Below are 26,142 nucleotides of genomic sequence, written 5' to 3'. Positions count from 1 at the left end.
CTGCAGAAATGAGTGAAGGATCTACATTCTCTTCTCATGCTATCATCAAAACACAAACGCCTCTATACTGGGGGTAACACAAAATTAGGATTCCAAATGTATTAACCTCCCACTGGAAAAGCAAACAGCAGCAGCATCATTCCATAATCAGGAATGTAAATAAAGCCAGGCAGTGATGCAGCAATTTATCTTGAAACTTTATTCTCCTTCCTGTGGAGTAGAAGCCAGTGTGTCGGCACGCCGTTTCCACTACTTTCGAAATAAAAAAAAACATCTCTTACAAAATGCTGACGATACAATATGCATTGCAAAGTTGCCATTCTTATTGATTCGCCAGAAACTCATAAACACGTCCGCTACAGAGCTGTATCAGATCAAATTTAACGAAAGGATTTCAGATGCGATGATGCTGCTTTCTCTCCCCCTTTTATGATCTTAAAAAAGAATACTAATAATAATAATAATAAAAAAAACGTTTCATCAACTGATCTACGTCTGATCGCTCTTCGGGTCTCATCTGAGAAAAACAAGGCAGACTCTGCGGCTTTAATTTCTCAGGTGCATGTATTTCTCTCCTTGATGTATCCCCCCTTTGCTCTGATGGTATTTAAACAGTGCACAGAGCCGTTGATTGAAATTCCTCTCACATTGCAGCCTGCCTCACAGTCCTCTCAACACTGGAACTAAACCCATCACAGACACACATTAACGCATTACTGCTATTCACTCCAAACCCTAAGCACTTCCTTCTTCCAGTACAGACAGAGAAACTCAACTACTGTTCCATTAGATCTAAATAAATCTCTATATTTTGATTCTTTCTGCTATTAGTGGGTTAGCAGAAGCACATATAGTATTATTTTACACTGTTGTATTGCTGGGATGTTCTGCGGCCTCCTATTGTTTGGGTACAATGCAGCCTGCAGAATTCATTAGCACAGGAGGAATGCATGTAGGATACAGTTTTACTCCTTTTCTAGTGCCACTAGTATCTTATTTGCTCTGTTTCTGCTGCCCAACAAAAATAAAAGGGAAGATTAAAAAAAAAACTTAAATATCAGCATTAAGTGCTGATTCTGTGTTCGAGATACCAGTCCTGTATTGTGTGGAAGGGGATTTTGCAGTTGTTATAGTGCTGTCCAATTCAGCAGAAAGACATAACTGATGAACTGTTGCACATGAAAAGGCAGGCAGCTCTCCTGGAATTTGAAACTTTGTGGGTATTTTTGCTCCAATAACCAAGCATGGATATGTAGCTACTGTAACAGATAACACAGGCTGGTTCATTTTCTGCTCTTAATTAAATGCAGCGGATTTTAAACATACACTTTTTCTTGAAAGGCAGCCTGTGCTTTGAATGCATTAGTCATTTTCTGCATGCTGAATTTCACAGCAGTTATTGGATTCCTTTAATGAAACAATCAACACCAAAGACACATTCTCAACACGTAATCTGTAAAATGACACAGGTGGCTTCAAAACAACAACAAAAAAAAGTGAAAATCTCAGCCTTTTTCTGTAGTGCTGCATAGAAATGAGTGATACTCACATTCTTTAAATATATGAGCTTCCAGTTTTTTTTCTCTTCTCGACTGATCGGAATTTGGCAGTCAAGTAGATATGCCCCAAAACACAAAATATTACGCAAGCATCTTTTTCAAAAGGGAGAGCCTAGCTCTCTTCACAATTAACTGTCCCACCATGCTTTAGAAGTCTACTGCATTCCCTAATTCAGGCTGCCTGCCTCTTCTTTCCTTCACTGAAGCATCACATGTACATTACATAAACACACATCTGTATGCAACACAAGAAGATACCAATGTGCCCCACTGGTTATTTTTATAATGGGCATCCAAACACTAAGTGAGGCAACAGGTTCAAAACTGTAGACCTCACAAGAAGAAAGAGCGGGGGAACACGTGCACCACGTTATTATTTAATGATTAATCACATACCAACCAAGCAAACATCCCGCTAACCACATGCCTGTCACCTTTACATCCCATCAGCAGCTGCCTCTCATGTGATCTGCCTTATATACAGCAACTCTGCTGCAAAAATCTAATGTTTTTTACAGTGACACTGGAAACACCAGTATAGTAAGAACTTGCAAGCATGCGAGACCATGTGCTGTGCTCCCTATGGGTACAAAGATCATCCCACTTTCACTGGAGAAAGAAAAACAAGCAGCACCATGTGCATGAGGACAGCGTGACCCCTTATTTTGGGAATTATAAATTCTTTATATTTTGCACCTGACTTAGGCACATAATGACACAAAACAGATCCGTCCTTAGCTGACTTGCCAAAGGTGACAAAGCAACCTTAAAAAACAGACTGGCCCTTAGCAATTAATATATTTAATTAAACCCCTGCTATTTCACTATCTTTTCCTCGGACCTGTGATGATCTTCCAGGAGTGAAAGTAGCAAGGGTACAGCAGGAAGCACCGTATTGACATGCGTCAACTCATAAATACAGAAAAATTACACCGATCCAAAATTCTAACTGGAGTAACTGGACCTCTTAAGACTACAAGTTTTAAGACGCACTGCTTTTGTGTCATCTATGAAGAAGCTGTTTCAGTGACAGTAGCTGTATAACCCGGATGCTTTTCTATTTGTAAAAATGTGTTTTACACCCACTTTATTATAAAGATCACTTTACTGGCCATATACATGGCCCTCCATGAGACACACAGACAGAGAGAGAAGCTTGGGGTCAGAGTGCAGGGTCAGCCCAACAGAGGATTTCTCTGCCGGCTGCAGGATATGAACCGGCAACCTTCCAGCCCCAGGCACAGATCCCTAGCCACAGTCACACTGCTCCACAGATGTGTAGGTAACACATGTGGGTAACACAGGCACCCCCCTGCAGTCCCACATGCAAGCGCCCCTGTGTGCGACTTGAGAGTTTGCACTGGCTGGAGGTGTGAAATCTCTCCTTGGCACAGCTGGAAACTCGCTGTCACCCCACCTCCTTCCTCCACAGCTGCCCCCAGGACAATCTCTGGGGTTCACAGCACAGGGTGGGGTCACAGGCTGAGCAAGGCACTAGCTAACCCAGAAGTGCACCCCCACTCAGGGGGGGCTCGAACCCGCAGCACCCGAGTCAGCGGGCCCAACTTACCTTCAGAGGGACCTCCTCTGGCGCAGTCGCCTGGGAAAAGGCCGCTCTTTCATTCCTGAACTTCGTTAGTGTACAGTCAACTGCAGCAGAGCCTGATTCAAGACACACAGATCCCCTGCCCCCAGGGGTGAACCTGACGAAGTCACCACATGGAGGGAAAGGAGGGGGGGGGAAACTACAAACTCCTTCATGGCACAACCTGTTGGCAAACTTGCCAGCATCCCTGTGCACAGAATCGGCCATCTTTTCTAGAGCCTGGCTCTTGCGGGTCTGCTCCCATGTTTTTTTCTTCTTCTCAAACCTGCTACTTTCTATTCAGTATACTGGCTAGTCCGTCTGAAAGGCCTGGTTCACCATAAAAGAACGAGAGCTCTCCAGGAATCGGAATGGGCAGAGCTGCGCTCCAGGTCTTTCCTTCTGAAACAGAACCGTTTAGCTGTGCTCTTCGGTTCAGCTCAAAAACACGCCCCATGCCATTAAAGCAATGCTTTTAAAGTCAGACAGAAGAGCTAATCAATATGCATGATGCTCCCAAATTAATTAAACCTGCTAAATCATATCTATTGCACACAAACGAGCAGAACAGAGATATAACGTCCCTCCCACGTGACGGACTTGTGCAACACGAGCAACAAAGGGGACTCTCACATATCCATCCATTCTCCCCCTTTCCCTGCATTCTTTCTTTTGCAAACCTGCCGTTACCCAAAAGTAACGCCTGGCTTATGGAGCAGGACAAAGCGCCACATCCAGGCAAGACTACTGCAGCTACTGCTGGTATGAAGGCAGAAATTAAAAATTCTGCCTTCGGGGCAATAGACACTCGCTTTAATAAAAAAAAAAACATCAAAAAACAATGTTAAAAACTCGGCTTATTTCTTGGTACCAAGTGGGAAAGAAAAAAAAAAACTTGCTTCAGATCCCTGAACTATATAGGATATTACAGTTAAAATGAGCCAGCAGCTAAATACACAGTATTGCCATTTCTGTTATTCATCACTTGCACAAATAATTTGTTGCTACACCTTAGAACAAATTTGAGCTTATCAGCGTGAGCAGAAAACTTATTTGCATGACGAGCTTTGGGATCCTTTGAGATAAAACAATTACTATTACTGTCATCATTATTTGGATTATGAATAATAATAACGCTATGGATTTCTAACAAAGTCCTACACTTCTGCAGTTAGATGCCCAGTGTACCCAAGGCATTTCTCTCTCCCCATCAACACAAGTGTGATATTCAGCGTGACCACCCCGAATTACACTGTGACAAACCCTTCTCCACTATATTGAAGGGCTCTATAAAACAAATGGCAAACGCTTTCTGAGTGAAGTCCATAGTCTTTAAGATAATTGCAATTCTATTTTGAGAACTGTAGTGGGCTATAATTTGTGGTGACAGTGAATAATGGCAAAACTTAAGGAGACACAAGGAAACTGGGAAAACCGGTGTGCGGCCAGCACTGGCTGTAATCGTTTATATTAACTATGAAATAAAAATTAAAAATACGCTGCGGGGAAACGTGACGCTTTTCAAAATTGGTATTCCAGCTCCTTAACGGAAGGACTGAAGGGAACAGGGCTTGGAAATGAGCTGGCCGCGAGAAACGGTTCTGTTTCAACAAGCATATCCGAGCACGAACACAAGCTCGTGAAGAACATTCCCTTACACGAACGAATAAATAAAATGTTTTCAATTAGGAAACACAGCTGAAGGCGCCTTTTTTTTATTTTGTTCACAGCAAGCTATTTGACCCACTATTCTTGGGTAATAACACAGTGTAAACAAGCGCTCGGGAGCCCCTTCCACGCCACGCACGCGCTCCCTAAAGCAGATGGGAAGGCCCTTTGCCCTCACACTCCCACCGTACGGAGTGTTACTTTCCTCTGGAGTCTAACGGGGTCCTTGTTTTCCAGCCGACCGGCCAGGAACGCGTCCGCCAGGAGCATCGCACTGACGCTGTCCAAACCGATACACATCCCGCCAGCCGGTGCCGAGCCGCTGACCCTGGGGAGGCGAGACGGCTTTGGCCAGCCCGGCTGGTGACCCCCCTGACCGCACAAGCCCCCCCCGGCAGCGGTGTAGCCGTCTCTTTCGATGATGTCCCCTTGAGAGCGCGTGTTTAAACTGCCGTGACTCACAGAGCAGCCATGAGGGAAAACAGGCAACAGGCATCCACATCAGTTCAGGGGGGGGGTACACGTGCTACTTCACCCACGTCCAGGGTATTTGTATTATATATTTTTTAATTTGGAGTCAAGTAATTTATCCAGTGGACACTTACACGTTACACGATACAGCCGGGTATTATACCAGAGCAATTCAGGGGAGGTGCCTTGCTCAAGCGTGCAACAGCAGTGATTCACCTGGGATTTGAACCCGCAACCCTCCAGAGTTACAGAGTCCTAACCGCTGTGGTCCTAATTAGCCTCACTTTCTCTTCACGCGCCCTTCCCAATTTGGCACTGCCAACTCCACACATCAGCTCGGCACATTGGGAGAAGCTGATCCTACCGCCACATGGGAGCATGCAGGCGGCACAATCTCGTGCGGCTGTCTCTCGGGTTTTCTGCTTCTCAAGTCAAAAAGTGTGAGGCCTCCGCGACAACTGGTTCAAAAGAAGGACAGGCCCAGCCTGGACACCCCTGAGGCGTCCGCCTGCGTGCCCGGGCCTGCTGGATACCGCGACACAGCAGAATCGAAGACCCGGCGGGGCTCCCTTCCCTCAGGAGCGCCGCCTCAGCCGCTGGTGGGCTGGGCAGCGCGCAGCGCGGAGAGCGCTCTACCCCCATGAACCTCCGCTGTGGGAGAGTGGAGAGGGGAGCAAGGTTAAGTCTTCCAGCTGCTGCAAATCAGCGGGGGCAAATTGAATGCAGTTTGAAAAGGCCTGCAGTCAGTAAATCACAGCCCTGTACAACAGCCCCATCCCGAGAAACACTTTCTTCCAGCCCTCTGCCTGTTCCCTCCCTCTTCTCTCAGGCCACAAGAGAGCCGACAACCACTTGTGTAAAACCACATTTCAAAAACCCACCAAACGCGGGCGTTGCAAATTGCTAATACGAACAGTGCCAGTTCCAAACACTGTCTTCATTCACCGCTTGTCATTATTCACAGACTTGATTAATGGTCGGAAAATGAGGTACAAACCCCTGCATGTGCTGAAAACAGGCTCACACGTATTGTTGCTTAAAGGAAAGAATTAGGTCATGCACGGACACAGCGCAAGGTTTCAGATTTTTCCCCACTGGGAAGGAAAGTTTTGAATGGACACAGCATCACCGTTTCATGTCTTTCTGTTCAGGTAAAATGGGAGCACAGAGAACAAAAGGGCACAAGATGTTTGTCTGGTTCGGTATTTCTTCAGGACACCAGTGCGAAAATATCAGCAAAAATTTCAAAAATATAATTTTTGCTGAACCACTTGAGAAGCCCGTATGTAGATTCTGAAACTGAGGTAATGTTCCTGCTACACATCCCTCCCAGATTTTCAAATTTAAAGATGAGAAGATGTGGAGAAAAGTTTTCTGTGCTGACACGTCTGACATCTAACTCTTGAAATGGAAATAAACAAAATGCAGACTTTTGTAAATTAAATTATGCTTTAACCTGATTTGGCACAGCAGTTGGCATGTCTAATAATGCAGATGAACCTGCAATAATTATATATATATATAAATGCTAAGATAAAAAAATGATGAGTGCAGATTGCTTTTGGGAAATTTCTTGCCACTCCCCAAACAGACAGCTACAAGTTACCTTTTTGCCTCACTTCTGCTATGAGCACCGGAGACCAATCACACTGGGAGACACTAAGTCAGAAATCCGATTTTGTTAATATCGGAGTGGTGTAAAAGACTGAATTTTAAGGGCTGGTGGCAGAAGCTTGCACTACTACTCTCAGCGATTATGCGGAGGCATTAAAATGTCTTTCGGGTGCAGCACGCACCACCGGAAGCGAACAGCTTGCTTTTATTAACGGACAAAATGGCTAATGGACTGTAATGCCACTTCCTCCAGTACTAAGAAAGCCCCCGTACCCCAAAGTGAAAATCCGCTTCTCTTCTGGACTCCACACAGTTGTGGCAACACGCTCGTTGCAGTATGAAAGGCCTCCTGACGTCAGAGTTCGAACCATTCAGAAAGGCCACAATCACCAGCAATAACCTTGGCAAAGCAGCGCATGGAACTGAAACGGAAGCCGCAGACTAATTGAATCAAACACAAAGAACTCACCTCAGACACCTGGTGCTGTGTTCGGGTATCACAGACCCTGAACTGCGAGGTAATCTGCCCGGCAGTGACACGACACTTTCAACTGAATTTCGATGCGATGCCAATTCTTGTTTTATTGTGCATGAGCACTGCTACCCACGGGGATGCCCTTCATACGCCTTGACACTTATCTTCACAAAACTTCCACAAACCCCTTTTCACATCCTAAAAGGACCAACTGCACCGGGCGTGGGGGAGGGAACCAGACATTAAATGCACTCCATCAGCTCTCCAGCCAGTTGGCACACTACACCACCATGCCACTTTTATCTAGGAGCAAAATAAAGGCCCAATCTCACAGACGCAGTCACACACAGTATCTGGACAAGGGGTTGAGCAGATGTAAAAACCTGTTCTGTGCTCAGACTTGCTTGTACGCTTCATCTGCTTCCATGCAAATAATTTGAGATAAATCCTGCGAACATCAGCTCCCTTTGCTTCACTTTTGCAACGCGTTTACCGCTGAATGTCTGCAGGAATGTGACCAATCAATAAAAACTTTCCAACAAATGTAAGGCCGTCGCATCTGACAAACAAATGTGGCAAGGCTGGGACGGTTCAGGAGCCAACGATCCTCAACAGGCATGAGTTCCTGAATTAATCTCATTACCTCGGACGCTTCCTTCTGCTGCGTGGTTCAAAGAAGTGCGCTGCACATAATTCAGCTGCGCGCAGGGGGGCCACTATCTCAAACACACAGGTTTCTGCCTGGACGTGGCTTTCATTTTCTCGGTAAGGAGAAAAAAAACAACAACCTGACCATTACCAACTATTACCTGAAAGGTAAACAAAAAAAAAAGTCTCAGAAGGACACACAATCAGCATGCGGCTCTACTGGCAGTTTCTAGGGCGGGCGTACCAGAGATTTAATGTCACAGGGCTACTTAGGAGCCTTCGAAAGAAGGCAGGAACACCGCTTCTGTTAAACCAACAGACTTGACGTGGCAGGGACAGTAGTAGCCTTATAATCCCTGCTCTCCACAAAAACACACACTTCATGCTTATTAATTACTTCCAGGCCAGTGAATTTGTAACAACAATGGCAAATAGGAGCGCTTGAAATTGAAGGTGAAACAGCACATTATACAACATCAATTATTCACCACACCTGCTGCCTCTGATACTGCCGAGCGACTGAAAAAGAATCCTGTGTGCCCATCAGTCTGCCCATTCAGAATGGCTCCATTCCTCCCGGGCAACAGCTGTCTTAATTTACTTTTTCACAACCTGATACAGCACTAAAGTTCATTCAGGATTTCCGGGTTTTCCCCAAAGCAGAGCAACAATCACCAGCCGAATTCTACTCCACAAGGAATGAGAGCTTGTGGATGGTTAATGGATATTTTTTTCTTCTAAATCTGCAACTTAAGACCAAGAGCAAGTTATGTGTAAAGTGTATCAAAGCAAAAATAAGTCATCAGCTTCTTCACCGTCTGTTGATCACTAAACAGGATCCCAAGCTCTAGTGTAAACTTCAGAACTAGACCACTGTTAACAACCCTTCAAGGAACTGCACCACATTCTCACCAAATCTATATTTTCAACCAATCTGATTAGATGTTAATTCACTGCATTTCTTTAAAGTGTGCATTACACACTTAAAATTTCACACTCGTAATATTTTATACTTCAATGTGACACACTTAGTTTTGGAGTTTGCACTAATGCACTAATTTGAGTACATTCCAGATAGTAAAATATCAGAACAGTCAGATCAGTACCTACAAAGTCCTCTGCTAAGCTGCCCTGATCAGTTTTGTTTGTTTTTAAGATTGGAATCGCATTCCAGAATGCAACTGGGTCCCTTGTGTGAAAAGGCAAATATCCTGTGCTTTCACAAACCGCACAGCTAATTTCTGGACGGATGTATCTAGAAAGCAGCTATGAAGAGCTGCTAATCCCTGCCTCACGTCACTGCGTACGGAAAAAAAAAAAAAAGAGTTCTTCAGGCCTTCATCAAGTGAAGTAACAGGTTATTACTGTCTGATACACAAGCTGATCCTTTTGTTAGGTACGGTTTCCCCGATCGACACACACGTGCATGCACACACACACTGTGACACAACACGCGGAGTTGCCGGCTTTCATTATCTCAGTCTGGGCCAGCAAGCCGTGGAGAACGCCGGCGAGCTGGGCTTAGGAAAGCCACCCGGAGGGCAGGCGCTGGAGTATTTGCCTAATTTTTGATGTGACAGTGCGATGCCCCGCCGTTGTTAACATAATTAAATCTGACTCCTTGAGTGCACTGATCTGTAATGGAAGTCCCCCGGAGACAGCCCGGTGGGCAACAGCCTTATCAGCTGCAACACATCCGACTCGCTGGAAAAGAGCCATCAGGACCCACGAGCGCAGCGATATCACAGAGACGCGCCTCGGCCAGAACAAGACAGCCTGCCAGCCTTCCCTGTGCCGCCCTCGCGCCGCGCCTTCGCTCATCCCCTCTCCCAGACGAGCCTCGTGTCTGGAGTGCCCTGCTCAGGGAAAGCTGGGACAGAAGGCCCGGAGGCCCTGCCGGCCAACAGGAAAAGGTGCTATATGGCATAGCGGGTTTTCTCCTCTTCCTTCTGGACCTTACCTTGATGGGTGGCACCTCTCCCACGGCATCACCGCACATAAGGACCAGAGCGTTAACCCAGAAATCAAAGCTGAAACGCATAATCCCTGGCGATAAAGGACGAGGCCAACGTGAATTATCAAACCTTAAAGGCAGAAACGCAAGTGAAGCGTAACACTGTCTGCGGGGGAGTTTTAGGGACCCCCCCCCCATTCTCCCAGTCTTCCCTCCATCTGAAGCTGTTATGGGAGGTACAGAAAAAAGCTCCCCTATGTTTCAGGGGACCATCCTCCCCCCAGTCTTCCCCCAAGACTCCCGGTCGAGAGCCACCTCAGACATGAATGAGTCTTAGCCCAAAAGCCACGTAAAAGAGAAAACCGCTTAAAATAAAAATGAAGGACTCTAGTTACTTGCTTTTTGTTCTTCAGCCCTGTACCTCATAAGGGCCTAAGGAAGGGTAAAACACCACCGGGATATTTTAAGAACTTTACTTGAGCTTTTTACTGGTGCTCTGCTGTTGAGGGGAGTTCATGTGTGGGCAGTCCGGTCCTGAGAGGGGAGAATATAAATATCTGGCCTTGATGCGCACAACAGAACAGCGGTTTGATTGAAGAACAGCTCTACAGCTCGAGTGAAGACGTTTCAGCGCATTGAAAAGAACAGCAAATCATCTTTGATCTGAATGTCAGGGAGAGCTCCGCAACGTGACAGGAGCCGATTTCTTGTTCGGCTACATGAAACCGGTCACGAAGCATCGAAAAACACACAAGGAGACAGTCTTTGCAATATCTGCAAAGGACTCAAGAAAGACCCCTGCATTCAATGAGCTTACATATGCTTATCTGACATCACACACACGCACAATCAACAGGTGCACAGCAGTTCAAAACTGGGCCTTTTAACCTTCACTTACAATGCACTGTAGACAGAAGAATGTGAAATCTGCTTCTCTGACTGATTTTCAATTAATGTCAAGCTCAAAAGGGGAATCATTTATTCAAGCACGAGCTGTGTTTGACGAGTGGTTAAGTATTAGTGCTTATCAGTTGCCGCCCCCAGTATCTCGGGACAGAGACTCCTGTAAGAATCTACTAAGATAAACGCACAGATTAAGTCACTTCCTGTGTCAATTTGGATGGAACCACTCCTAAAAAAGGGAACAAAGACTAAACCTGGACGCTATCCAGGTCTATCTAGCTATTATGAGCAGTCCATAAAGTAACCTGAACATCAGTTAAAGACATCTGCACACGGCAGGTACAGGTGTGTCAGAAAAGTTCTAGCCAGCTGGTCACACTTCACACAAAGACCACCTTGATTCCAAAAAAGTGACATATGTTGCACCTGTCACTAGGCAACAGCGTTCTCCTGAGAGGTGCCGTCTGGTAAAAAAAAAAAGTCCAGGATGTTAAACTGTGTTTCTGGGTTACAAGTACAGGATGTGGCCCAGAGGAGATATTGCTAGGTGCCAGACCATGGTCTGCTTGGGGGAAAAAAAAAAAATCAAAATCAAATGTAATGACACATTTATTAGCAGCTTCCACGGAAGAGCAGTCAATTCTATCAGGGAAGCACCAACAGCATTGCTTACACTCCTAAGAGATGTTTCTCAGGATGGCACTGAAGCACTAGGTCGGTTCTGTCCTGCCAAGCGAGAGGATGTTATTTCACACGCTGTACGAACCCAAGGAACGCATCTGATTGCATCATCCCTCCACCCTTGCCGGGATTCGGGATGGACAAGACTGCTTTTCCCACAGGCACAACGCTCGCCGGAACAGCTCCGACCGGTGCTCTGGTTGGGAACGCAGGCTCCGTAAGGGACTCCGGCGGGAGAGGACGGAGCCCAGAGGAGGAAGATCCAGGCAGGACAGCTCCCGTCCCCAGCCCTGTGCTCAGAGCCCATACTCCCAGTGGAGAGACTCGGAAGCAGCCAGCACTCTGGGTGAGCAGCGCCTGTGCTAGCACGCCGCCTTCCTGCCACAGCAGCCTCTTCACACAGAGATGGTGCAGTGAGACGTCTCAGTTCCAGGAACATGCAACCCAAAGCATTTTAAGAAACAACAATGCTTCTGTACATATAATCTGCCATGTGTTCCAAGCACATAATCTGCACAGAGATGCATGTACAATCTTCTACAACCATAATCAAAGTGCTTAAGTTGTATTTGGTAAACTTCATAACTTGAAATACACTCAATTTTGCCTCCGGGCATCAATGGGTGAAAAAAATTGGACGTTTCATTTAAGCTTTATTCTGTTTTGATGTCATACAAATACAAATACCGTGATAGGTGATGTGAATTCTCTTCTTTAAAAGAATTTGTTTTTACAAAAGCATCAGAAGTCTCGTTTTTTTTATTTTTTATTTGGCCTGGCCTTTTGTTGTTCGGCAGTGCTTTGTTGTGCGCACTCGCGCCTCGGCCGGCCGGAACAGAAAGGCTACATCTTTAAAAAAAAAAACACAATCCGCCACGCTTGCGTAGCTCCGACGGCACCGCGGCGACCGACTCACGAAATGTGCTGCGCGAGCTGAGCCGGACACAGCCGACTGCCCAATCCCGCCTGCTCCGAGCAGAGGGGAGAACTCCCGGCGCAGGCCGGCCAGTTCATGCCAACCTTTGACTCCAAAAAGCAAAACAACGAAAACGGCAAAAAAACATAAAAGGACGCCATCGAATATGCAAGGCCTTTTTGAATTGGCTCAAAGTATCTGAAATCAGTCTTGATTCCTTTTTCAATTTCCCCTCTTTTTCTTTTTAATCCCCCCCAGCCTCTCACGATTCTGCCATGCATCAGTGAGCACCACGGCTAACTCAGCCTCACAGCAAGGCCTCTCATTAGCCGTGGAAAACAAAGCTGGGACTGTGTGAGAAACAGACCGAACGCAACAAGCAAAACCCAGCACTGCCCACTGGAGAGGTCCGATTTCAGAGAGCGTCCTACTGCAGCTGATAAAAAAACATTTGCTTGTATTTGCATCCAAAGCCAGTTACCCACCTTTCCACCGAACAGCTTCTACACCACCTGCCCTCCTCACACGCGCACACAGACACGAGAAACTGCCGGTTTAAGTAACTTTACTGCACAATGGACTTTTCCACAGCTTGTGAAGCAGGTGAGGGAAAAGAAGGAAATAGCAGGGACCTCACTGGTTGATTCACATAACTTGAAAGACCGTAAACAAGAAATACAGCTCTGGAGAGCTTCAAGGTGTTCAAGCGGGTACTTGTGAAGGCAGGCAGTGTCTGACAGGAGGAAGGGGGGACGGGGCTCTCTTGGCCCTGTGACCCCGGATGAGGAGGGAAAACTCCATCACATTGCTCAATCCACAACTGCTCTGCCGGCCTCCTGTTTGACTTCTACACTGGAAGTAAAATTATGGATCATGGAAGCAAGCAGGCCCAGAAGAATTTTCATTCAGAAAAAAAAAATGAACGGAACATCCTTTCTTTGCCAAAACAAACACACCACCCTGACTGGCTGCCACGTTCCTAGACCCAGGACCCATGATTTAAAGGCAATCTGTGTTTGCTATTATTCCCGATAATGTCACATTTACACATTTTAATCTAATTAGCTTAATTTCCTATATAGGAATTATATCATAGCTTCTATAATAAAAAGACAAAATATTGCTCAAGAGCATAACAATTGGTTCTCTTCCCCCCCCATCATAAACATACACACACAACAGATACTGGTTAATGGATTAAAAGTCTTTATTGCATAGTTTTTAGGTCATAAACCTTAAACTTTAAACCTTAAACAAGGAGCCCCAACAACAAACAGACCCACACAAATAAAAGGTCTTTTGTATAAAACACACGTTTGATATTCTTCTCTCCAAGGCCTAAATGGAAGGGTCAGGAAAATCAATTCCAAGAACCCTGAGCCCCATGTGTGACTCTGCTCGTATTCCAACCAATTTTTGAAACTAAATTATTTACACACCGTTTATACAGTTCTGTACCTCGTGCCGCACAGGTAAAGGCAGAATTTCCAGCCGTCCGTTAGTTTGGGCAAAGATCAGTGGCCACAAGGTGCAACGGCAGTCTACTGCACGTCCGCACAAAAGCACGTCACTCGGCAATAACCTGTGCAAACATGGGGAACGCGCAAGCACCACACAGAAGGATCCGCTGTGCGAAACCAAATCCGGGATCCGTGAGCTCGGAGGCAGCTGTGCCGATCGCACAATTTCCTTTTTTTTAATTTTTTGGGTGTATTCAAGCAGTGTTCATGAAGACGTTTATAAACTGAACTGGGACACAGAAATAAAAAGCTTAAAGCTATTTTCACAGCTCCATTCAACCATTCCCTCAACAATACTGACTCAATTTACAATTGACAGCGGCCCACAGACCTCAACAACTTTGGGAGAATCCTCAATATGTTCCCAGAGTTGACTGTATGTTATCCCCGAGTTTAGAGCGTGTGTTTGTTTAGGGCTGCCTGACCTGCTATGTTTTTGCTTGAAGACAATAAGAATAGCATGATTTATTTTATAATTAAACAACATTTTTATTTATTTATTTTTTTTACTGCTAGGAACTCGGATTTCCTTGCAGTCAAAATCAAGGCCAAGGAAAAACTAGAAACAAACGGGAATAATCCTGTTAATAAAAGCCTCTTGCATGAAAATTGCACAATGTGGCATTAAAAAGGAATACTGAAACGCTTTCATAAATGAATTGCCGGAAATTGCACGTTCATGCCCTGGCAATCCCATACCAATAACAGAGGGATGATGGTCGGAGCAAAAATACTCCACTTGTCTTACCGCCTTCTGAGCAGATAATCATTTCCACGCTTTGGTAACACGCGGTTCCTTACAGCACTGCAGTATGTGTTAAAACCTGCCAGCCAGTTAAAAACAGATTAAGCAAAACAAGAAAAGTAAATGAAGCCCAAAGAACTCCAGCAGGTAACAAGAGGTTCAGCGACAGAAGCCCCCTTTTAATAAAGCTGAGCCCAAGCCTGCCGGCACAACTCCTTCCCTACATTGCAGCTTTCCTACGGTGGAAATCTCAGAATGAGCATAGTCACTTTTTTTTTAAATAAACACACAAGCAATTTAGTGCCATCGACATCGTTATCAGGCCCTTTTGATTTTCAGCAAGTTAATGAAGTTGCACCCAAAGCCTATGGGAGGAAATGAAAGCAAAGGACTTCTGAAGGTTGTGTGCACATATTCATGTGTGACCTACAGCTACACACCTTGTGTACCTCCCTCTCAAACACCAGCCCTAAAATTGCAGTGTCTATTCATAGCATTGAGCTCTACGGACTCCTACCTAATGATGTATACCTACAGAACCCCAGCCTTTTCAAAGAGCTCAAGCTGCAGGACTCCTTTATACATCAGACCCATTCAATGAGGACCTCCAACAGAGATCCAACAAAAAAAAAAATAATGTACCACAGTTAAATGGACTCAGCTGAAATGAATTTTTACAGGCAAGTAATGTTAAAACTAAACACTGGAGTAGCAAGACCTCATTTAGGACATCACGTGCAATTCTGGTCACCACATTACAAGCAAACACAAAAGACTTGTAAAGACCGTGGCAATTACTGAACTTCATGGACTATAGAAACAACTTAACTACTTCCATCTTGAATGGGGGACATTAGGACAGGACTAGATACAAACATTCTCCTGAATGGTATGGACAAATATCCTGGAAAAGAACAAGAGGATCTATACTAGGGACTGGGCACTACACAAAGAGCTGAAGGTGTGTCTCAAAAAAAAAAATTGTAAGAGATTAAGGGAGACCCTCTACCAAAGACAAATAAGAAGGAAAAGTTTCTTAAACCAGAGATTTTTGAACAAAATTCATTTCAGATTGCAGTCTGACAATTCAATATTTTAATCGCTGCTAACTTGAACCAAGTTCACGTCCTGCTACTTTCTCTTTACCTCCTTGAAGAATTTCAATATTTTTCTCCTGACCTTCCCGAACTGAAATGATCTGTGGTTCTCAAAAGAAAAGAAACCATTTGTGAAAAAATGTTAAGAATTAGAAAAACCAATTAGGATTAGATGACACTAAACCTAATGGAGCATTCAGGGCACAAATTTAATAAATCAACTCAACAGAAGTCTTCAGACTTTTCTGCATTTATCTCATTAGTTTTCTTTCCATCTCAAATCCCTAAATACACACAAACAGAAATACATAAATACATATTCACCTACAGTATACATATGCAAGTAGTGTATGCATCTATTCACATCACATGGTGTATTCAATGAAATCTTCACATATCTAGAATACAAAATTGCCTAACAGAGATTACAGCGTTTTAATTCTTGAAGGAATTTAAGACACACTAACGCACGATAAATCCCTAGAATTAGTTTAGAAATAAGAGGTTTAACATTTTGACGTATGAGGTTCATGTGAACTCTGAGCTTAATAGCCCTCCCAGATTTCCTGGGCATTTAACTACAGAAATACAGGCCAGAGATGAGCACTGCGAGTTACTGGGGCAGAGGCCCAACACTGGTCTGGCTCTTTACCGCAGTAAATCTGAAGGTTTACCTACCTTATACCCCTCGTATATCTCTTTATCACTTTTACTCCACAATGAACAGCAAGCTTTTACAAATTAAAACCCCATATTGGGATATTGGGACTCCTGGATTCCCCAGATAAAACTGAAAACATTTCACCGTCAAAAATCATTATTCCTCTCGCTAATGGCAATGCCTTAATTACAAGTTAATTGAAGCTGTACAGCACTGCAGGACAGTTTTGAGCATTTCATTACTGCAACAATACATTTTGTTAAACCACTATCACCACTGAATTACAACTATGATTCAGTGAAGAACAGACCATAATTATTTTTTAATGACAGCGACAACGGTGTGGACCACTGTTTACTTAATTACTAATAACACCATTACAAAAACTGCACTGGGGCATTAGATTTAATTGGAAGGGGGGGGTGCTGGTTAACACTGACATCTTGACAAAGGTGTCCCCCAGCCAGGAAAGTTTGCCCCCGTCCTGCTACAACTTCCTGTGTCTGGACATCTGTGCGTGCTTTTACCACAATCCCGCTGTTTAACTGCGCTTTACCATGTTTTTCCCTGCGTCAGGAACATGCGACCAAGCCATCTCTCCAAAGCTGCTGCTCTGCCTTCTTCCAGGAACTGGACACGCGGGATTCTGGGATCAACACAACGGGATTCTCCGGCGAACAGCCTCCTCGGTCTGCCACACGAGACTTGTCTTGTTCCAAGGTGGCAGAAAACTTTTACGACAAGCAAGCCGACAGGTTCGAGCTTACCCTTCTGTCCTTCAAATTAAGTCCTCCGTCCCTGAAAATTTCTGCAGTTGTGAAGCCAAGTCAATCCTTAACTTAAAAGCGCTCCTGGCAGCCATGATGAAACAATAAGGCATAAACACACACGATACATGAAAGAATACCAGTGCAGTAAGGATAACTAAAGAGTAAGGATGACTAGAGAGCGAAAATGGTTCCTGCATACAAAGAGATAGGCACGGTGCTTCTGAAGTTCGGGGAATCCTTTGAAAATGTTCACATTTGTTTTTGCTCCCTTGTCTCTCAGGGAAGCTTTCATATTTTTCCTTTCCACCGAACAGCGCAGTTGGTGATCCCCCGGACTCATTACACATGGGCACCAGCACCACACAACCCTGGGAAGGGGTTGGGGAAAGGAGCGCACACAGAGCTCGGCTGACTGTTCTCAGGCAAAGCAGAGATTGTGCTTGAGTCACTGAATTGGCTCAGCTTGAAAAGTGCAAATAGTGTCGAAACCTGGTGAGCGCTGCCCAGGATCAGCCTGTCCGCTCTTCTCCCCCCAGTTCCTGAATTTTAAAACCACGTGGAATTTATTTTTACCTTCTTTTACCGTGTGTGCATTTCCCATTATTCCAGACTTTCTGACTTTACAGACAAAATTACCCTTTAGCACACTGTCACCTAAATCTGGAGTCCATTAAGCTGAAACAACAAGGAAAATATTACAATTACTGAGCTTGTGCATGATAGGCTTTTGCTTATTCCTCCTTATTAATATATTTTTATATTACTACCCAGCTTTTCTGGTTGTTAACCAAGCCATTCAAAAGAAATCACAATACTGCTGGCTTTATCGTGCTTCGGTTTAGGTCTAAAGCCAACCGGGACGTCAGTCCACAAGCAGAACTCGCAGTTTTTAGAAAAAAAAAAGGGAGCAACAAATGTGAAATTCGGAGATGTATTTACGTGAAGCCTGGCTTTTAAGGCAGTCCTGCAGAGATTGTCTTTGAGACGCAAGGCCCCATAAGTGGCTCAACCACGAAAGGTGCCAGTCTGAGCTCTGCGGTCTTGGGTTCGAGACTGGGTCACATCGGCAGCCGGCTGTGGCCGGGATTCTCCAGCCGAGCGCAGCCGAGGGTAGGGAGGGAATTGCTCCACTCTCAGAAGTACAGCGCCCCCTCGCAGGCTTGGGGTGCTGTCAGTGACAGACACGCCTCTCCTCCAATCAGCACTGAAGCTCTTGCCAGGGGCGGTGCTTCCTGTGACATGTTACAAGACGAGTGGCCAGAAGGTAGGCGGGTCGGAGGAGCCGGCCTATACCTCCTCTCCCGTGTGCGGCCGCAGGGTTTGCTACCACAAGCCGAGACAGGAGAAGCACACAATTGGCTTTTCTGTATCGAGTGGGTATAGCAAACCAATTGTTGATTCTTAATTAAAACTCTTTGACACTCTTTCAAACAGTACACCCTCCTTTTAAGAGACTAAGGGGAGTCCATTCTTGGCAAATGTCTGTTAAAACACAAATGATGTTTTTTCAGCCCCAAAACACACTACTATATGAGAAAAATGTATACAGTATATACACTCTACTATATATAGTATAAATGCTTTCTGTATTTTGTACTTACCTTTAAAAAAAAATGCAACAGTCAATCAAAATTGTAATTTTTTTATCAGACATACACAAGCTCTTTCTTTTATGCGTCATAAATATACTGTAAAAATGTGCTAAAGCATACTAAAAACAAACAACACATATCGTAAGCAATTCGCTACCCCTACAGGCAACCACCAATATTCCTGAATTTTAAAAACATGTAGTATTTATGTTTACCTTGTGCATTTCCTCATTATTGCAGTCCGGCATTTCTGATTTTACAGACAAAGTTACCTGTTAGAACATTTTTCACTGAAGTCCATTAAACCAAATAAACAAGGAAAATATGACCATCACTGAGCTTGTCCATGGTATGCTTTCGCTTCTTCCTTCGTTTTTATATTACTACCCAGATTTTCTGGTTGTTAACCAAACCATTCAGGAGGCTTCACAACACAGCTGGCTTTATCATGAGGCTATTGAGAACTTAAGTGGGATGTTTCAATATTTTAAACTAACACAGATGGGCCCTGCTGCAGAAGGCTGAATATGGCACCCACTGTAAAATAAATAAAAAAACACTGATGTGCTATGAGGGCCTTTTTATCCCAGTGAGGTGTTCTGACACGCCAGTGCGTATGTTATGTTCCAAATCTTGCCACAAACTAGTATCAAATAACCAAAACAAGGAGCAAAAGAGCTGCTTATAAAAAACTCCCCAAAAACATTCCAGGCTCATTTGGTTTCTCTCTTACAGATAGGCAGGTGTCTTGTTTAGCAATTCAGTGGTGTAACCTCTTATGATCCCTAACTTCCAATTAATTTTTTATCACCCGCGCGCCGCGCTGATATAGAAGGAGAAGTCACTATTCCCGTAGTAAGAGGGCTGAGATTAAAACAGGCTGAGGTTCATTACATTTCCTGGTGGACTATCACAGGTTAGCAGCCATGCGTCCCAGTGACCTTGACTGTCCTGTTTGCCTTAAATCCCCACATGTATCACCACCACAGTCCAGTAAACTAGAGTCTGCTACTGAGGAGACCTGGCTTCAGTAATTAAAAACTGCCTGTAGGACTTCCTGCATGCTCAAATTCGAAAAGAGGCAGAGCAAACCATGTTAACAAGCCGTGAGCTAGGGTGAATGTACAATACGTTTTCTCTTTAATTTATTCCTAATTCTTTTGGAGGAGTACATGAGAAAGTATTATTTCACAATTCATATATTACCATTACTAAAATGTCCGTAGGATGCTTGCCACCTTGAATATCCTACCATTTGTGGAAGCTTCTGAAAAATATATTTACAGGCATTTAAAATGTCAGTTCTACATTTACTTTGAAATACTGCGCACAATGACTTTCCTGCCAATGTTTTTATTTCCTATTCAAATCACCACATATATCTTAGTTTGCACAACTCACTTTGCTTCCCCGAGAATCCATTTAATAAGCAGACCTGCTGTTTCCCAGTATCAACTGGCAAGTACGAACAAACTCACAAATCTGACTTCCTTACAACAGAAACGGCAGCGCTACAATTTCCACTTGCAACAACACAAAAACGGCAGAGCACAAGAGGTGTCATTCTTACAGTGGCAACGGTCACTCCAATACTGACCTTCAGAGGAACGTCGTGTTTTCTTAAAACTGAGAGAAGGAGGCACTTTTTATGCAAAAAATGTATGCTGGTGAAAGGATGGAACAAGTTGCCCAGCCATGTTGTTGTAGCAGATACCCTGGCTTCTGTCAAGACATGGCTGGATAACATCCTGGGATCAGTTAACTACTAAATACCCAGCAGGCTAGATGGTCCACATGACCTCTTCTTGTTTATAACTGCTCTAATGTCAATATTTAGCCAGGAGGTCTTATCCCACCCTCACCTGCACTTTCTGAACTGTGCATCAGCCACTTGGACACCATGCTTGGAAGATTTAAAAAAATCTTCTATGCCGGCTAACTGCTGAAATAAGAAAGCACTCCGCAGGACTGAAACTGCAGGTGTCCGTGTTAGCGCACAGGAAAGAAACGTCCGAGGAGTGCAAACTGTGTTTACACTAAAAAGACGCGCATGCACAGGCTTCCTCCACGCTCCTGAATCCTGCCAGGGAGGGCCTGTCTCGACGTGCTACGGCACAGGCTCCCAGCCGGTTCCTCTCGCTCTCCCCTCTCTTTCTGTCCCACCCTCCGAGAGGATCTCATTTTTAGCTCACAGCTAATATGGCTCCCTCCCTCAATTCTGTGCCAGAAGAGCCAAGCAGGACGAAACCTACAATAAAGCTCGAGCAAATCAATATGGCCAAGCGCCCCAGAAAAAAAAACAGAAATGAGAGAACGTGTGATCCCTGGATTTTTCCCGTGTTTAAATGTCAGTGTAATGTATTCAGATCCACTGTTTTTTTTGTTGGTTGCTGGACACTCAGTAGGGCGTTCGTCTTAAGTGAGAAGGTAGAGAAATCTCACTCACAGGACTCTGAGGTTTTCAGAGAAGCCTGAGGTCTACAACCCCAAGTTCATATAGGAGCTACATCTTAAGTTCGACCCACACTTAAGAGACACAAGCTGGGGGAACAGATAAAAGAGATTGCTTCTGTTCACGTTTTTTGCATGAAATGTGAACGGGGTCTGTGCTGTACCACAGTAACTCACAATAATATGGACAGAAGCGCAGGATGATTCCATTAAAATGAGAGGGCTGAGTGAGTCACTTTATCACACTACATTCAAGGTTCAACGTGTTCCATGCCACACACACCAGCAATCCTAACACAGAAGCTATATTTAAAAGACAAATGCCTGCAACATCCTATTGAAAATTTCAGCTTCCCCATTCAATGGAGAAGCAGCTCAATCACAGTACGCAAATTAACCTTCTCTTTTATTAAAAGCCATACTTTTAATTGTTTACGTACAACAAGTTGACCTCCCAGAGTAGGAATGTTTCACAATCACACCCCCTTGTCACTGTGAGCCCCATGAAAACTGTAGTGTAATCGAGACTCTGACCCTCAATGTCAAAACATCGCATCAGAAGGGAGCTTTTCCATCCTGGTCCTCCTGAATTAGTTAGTCTTTGTAACTGAATTGATCTAATTAACAAACCTTCTTAATTAAATCCTGCTCCTAAAAGGTGCAGTTTCAAAACTTGCTTCAAATATTCTTGGAAAATTTTTAAAATATACCTGAAGTGCTGCAAACAACTCAAGAAGGTCTAATAAGTAAATTAGACATCAACTATGGGGCTTAATTTAAGGACACACAGTGGACACACAGTGGGAACAAAAAACAGATGCTATTAGCAATCCACTGATTAATCACGCTCGGGTGACACCATTATGAGTCCACTGGACTCTTACCTCTATTTCACTGCTTAATCATAACACTGGCCGCTGATCCCCATGCAGTGAGCAGCAGTATTTTCCAATGAAAAACATGGTTCATCAGCACTCAGTAAGGGGCTATACCACAGGCACAGTGGGGCCCTTGCGGTACAGGTGCAGAAGAGCTGGAACCCTGAGAACTGGAAGGATTTAACAAAACCCTGCAGATGAAACAGATGTCTCTCTCTGCTCCGCCAGGTGAAACATCCTCGCTTTCGCAGAACAAGAGGTGGAGTGGGGTGGGCAGGGTGCAGGAAAACGAGAGGAGGGATCAAGCGCTTGCCCTTTGTTGTGTGAAGGGCCCGGAGACAGGCTCCTCGTTTTACTGAAGGAGAGCCCTCCGATTTCACATCTGTCGTGTCGGAACTGCATGCTTAAGATGTAGAACGAAAACTGCACAGCACGGGCTGAAACAAGAAGTTATAAACGTCCGAACAGATGTGAATCGCTAGGGGACCACAGACCCTTTCGTATTCTTGATTCCCAGACATTTGACCTTCTAAGCGCTCAGGGTCTGGCACCTAGCAGGCAAGTTTAGGCGGCATTATCAGTTCCACAACAATAATTGTTCATAGCGGATAAAAACCCTTATGTAATGTGTTCAGTGACATTTGTCCTATGTTGCAGCTTGCTCTGTGACTAAACAAGTTTAGGAGACCTGGCAGACTGATACAAATATGCAAGAAAAAAAAATCCATACAGAAAAACAGGATCAAGAAATTGCTGGCATTTGCTTTTATGAATAAACAAAACCTAAAAGGGTAAAACGAGAATGAATGCAAAACACAAAGCTAAAGGCAGCAGCTGGATTTAATTCTATCAAGACAATGCTCTTCAAGTCAAAGAATACTGGGTATTGACATGGAATACTTCTTCCTAATCAAAAAAATCCCTTAATGCTCTTTACAGTTGGGAAAATCAATATGCTGGTTTGTGTAGGCATTTAAACTCTAGGAATGTCATAATGTCACATCAAAAGAAAGCACCACCTAATAAAAAACGGGCACAGATTTTAGTTTCCTCTATATCTACAGTACATGATGCATGTATGCATACAGACCCAATCAGATGGCCTATGTAACTACAGGAAGTAAGCACTGTTAAAAACTTGCTTAGCATCATTTGTCAACTGGAAACATTCCGAAATATTCCGGCTAAGCATTTCAGGACAAAACCATCTGCTTTTGATTCTCGTCGGGAACAGCATTATCACCACATGCCCGTTTTAACGTTCTGCAAGCGCAGCTTGTACAGCCCTGGCCGATTCCAAGCGGCAAAGGCAATCCGTACCAGTATTTCCTGCTACTTCCCGTTCACCGGAGCCTTTGCAGAAACATATGCACACATCGATACAAAATAAATGAAGTGCACAAAACCTCCCATTAAGATGTCTCAGGCCTTGAGACAACCAACACGTTAAGACGTTTTTTCTTTGGAAAGCAAAAGGCAAAGCCTGCTGTAAACCTGACATTTTAACCTCCTGCGCCAGTCTAGTGAACAAAAGGCTCAATCAATACGTGATGGGCAGGCTTCTTAAAAACTGACATTTCTTTTAAAAAAAATATCCAGGTCAACATTGGCAGTCCGACACAAGACACAAAACGGAAAATACGTGAACGAAAAACCAACACTCATCCGAATAATGCTTCTCTACACAACAGGGTCGTGCAACACATGACATTAAGAAAGAAAAGTTTGTTTGTTTTTTTAAAAAGTGGTTTGCACAGAAGAGGCAAGCTTAACGGAGCATTAGTATTAAAAATGACTTCTTTGCTCTGCTTTTCTTATTGGGAAAAGCCCCTGGAACGCCTTCCTCAACCATCCTGCAATCTTTCTGCTACAAAATAGTTCAAAAACCTAACCAATTGATTATCTGTACATCAAAAATAAAGTATATACGCATATTAATCAAATAAAAATCCACACCCAATTCACAATTAGAGTACAAGTTAGAATTAAACAGAAAATAAGAAAAGAGAAATCATCATTGCATTAGGACGCATCTCTAAAACCAGCAGCAGATGACTGCACATACGCTGCACTATATACAAAGAGCGCTGGCTAGTTTTCGGATTTTGCCAAAGTCTGAAACAATTTAATTGCACCCAAGGATGTTACGATAAACATAGTAAAAGTGTTAAAATGAAACAAAAGAGTTGGTGAATCAATAACTTAATCGGGAGGTTTTGTTTCGCTTTTCATGCAAAACACCTGGGAAGTAATTTGGGGCAACGCGTACTGCTTCTGCCTTAAACTGTTTGGAAATCTAAAATCTAGCAACAGATCTGAGATGCTTGTGTTTGAAAAGTTTAAAAAAAAATCCATATAGCAGAAGAGGCTAATGCACAAAACATGTTTTTTTTTCTGAGTGCCCTCCTGACAAGCAGAGGAAGACAGCACAACTGCTGCCAGAAAAGACATTTTAAGAAACACCACACTGATTTTGCACTTGCTCGATGTCTTATGGTTTTACAGACACCTCTGGCACCGAAGTTCGCCGCTATTTTTAAGACATTCTGCAATTATTTCACCACAACCTGGAAAACGTGTTAACAGAAACGAGTGATCACGAACCCACCTCAGAACCAAGCTTTTAAATGAGTGAGCGTGATTAATGCCTTTTAATCTCTCCTCCAACAGACAGTTCGAAGAGACAGGCAGCCCACACCAAGGAACGATATTTTGTCTGCAACAGACCTTTAAAAAAATGTTTCTTGTTTCACAAGATTGAGAGGGACACCACATATCCCGATTGCTGATAAAAGCGCTGGGAGAATTCAGAACCAGAACCACAGAGAAAAACTGAGCAAGTTATAGTAAACGTGATGTTTAACTGTGAAAATAATAAAAGCAATAGCTTGTGTGTGCGTGCGTGCGTGTGTTCGTGTGTGCGCACACCATTTGTAGAGCTCTTAAAAACTTGCTGGATCCAGCGTCCTACCTGCTTCTCACTCAGAGCTGTGATCTTGGCTTGAAGTTCATGTAGCTGCTTCTTCAGATCAGCATTCTGCAGGCAAAGGACACAACTTATTGAAGTGAGCGCACTAAAAGCCATCTTCGTCTCACAAGGCTAAGCAGAAAAGGTAAAAATCAAAAGCCGAAAATGAATGCTTTTGACCGCTGCCAAACATGTTTTATCTAAGGGTTCAGAACAATAAAGGACCTTTTTCACCCCCCAGTAGAACCGAACATTTTTATGCCATTTGCTCCGCTCTGACAGAACTTACAGTGTATCATTTAGAAAACAGGCCTGCCTCCATCATTTCTATCACAACTGTGGCCTGTACTAATGGGGGGCTTCAAGAAAAAATGGCAAAACACATTAGGATAAATGAGGCTAACAAGTTTTCTACTGTTTATAAATAGAAATTGTTTAATAACTTCCAGCAATTTCACGCACTGTTCTATTTTCTGAGTGAAGTAACATTTGCACTGTAAGCTTGAACGACAGTGTTTATTTCTTAATCCTCTTGTCCTCCCATTTGGATGTTGTCACCCACACAGGACTCTTATGAAGGCACTCGGAGATCTGGAGCCCACTACACACAAGTGGAATGTGCAATGATTCTTCATGTACTTTTCACCCCCAAAAAAAAAAAGATGCATCTAATCAGCCTGGAAGTGTCTGTTTTACACTTACAGAGGGTGACACAAAAAAAAAAAGCTCTCTCCCTGATGCAGCTGATTTTAAAATAAATACGAGACCTTCCTGGTATCTGTATGATCATGACGTCAGGCTGCGTTTTTCTCCAAAGCAAAAAATTAGCTGATGGGACTGTCAAATTCCCCTGAATCAGAACCCATGTGAACTTCAGGTACATCCTTTTGTTTTTGACAGTGACAATTTTTTCACTTCTCTGATACAACATTAATGTTTGGGAGGTCTGACTTCTATAAAATATGACGCCCCGAATGTTGCATGTT

At 43.9% G+C, this 26,142-nt stretch overlaps 1 protein-coding gene across 4 annotated transcripts in view; it reads right to left on the bottom strand.

The window, feature by feature from the left end:
* The window catches only part of phf21aa (PHD finger protein 21Aa), a 70,614-nt gene that overhangs the window by 32,226 nt on the left and 12,246 nt on the right, over positions 1–26,142 (bottom strand). For all 4 annotated transcript variants that reach the window (XM_088611821.1, XM_088611822.1, XM_088611820.1 and 1 more), the window contains exon 5: positions 25,160–25,225. In XM_088611821.1, the coding sequence (XP_088467947.1) occupies positions 25,160–25,225 (66 nt within the window). The remainder of the gene's footprint in view (positions 1–25,159; positions 25,226–26,142) is intronic.

Source organism: Lepisosteus platostomus, chromosome 18 (assembly GCF_059453375.1).
Source record: "Lepisosteus platostomus isolate fLepPlt1 chromosome 18, fLepPlt1.hap1, whole genome shotgun sequence".
NCBI classification, from domain to species: Eukaryota; Metazoa; Chordata; class Actinopteri; order Semionotiformes; family Lepisosteidae; genus Lepisosteus; species Lepisosteus platostomus.
This window is presented reverse-complemented; position numbering and strand designations above follow the sequence as displayed.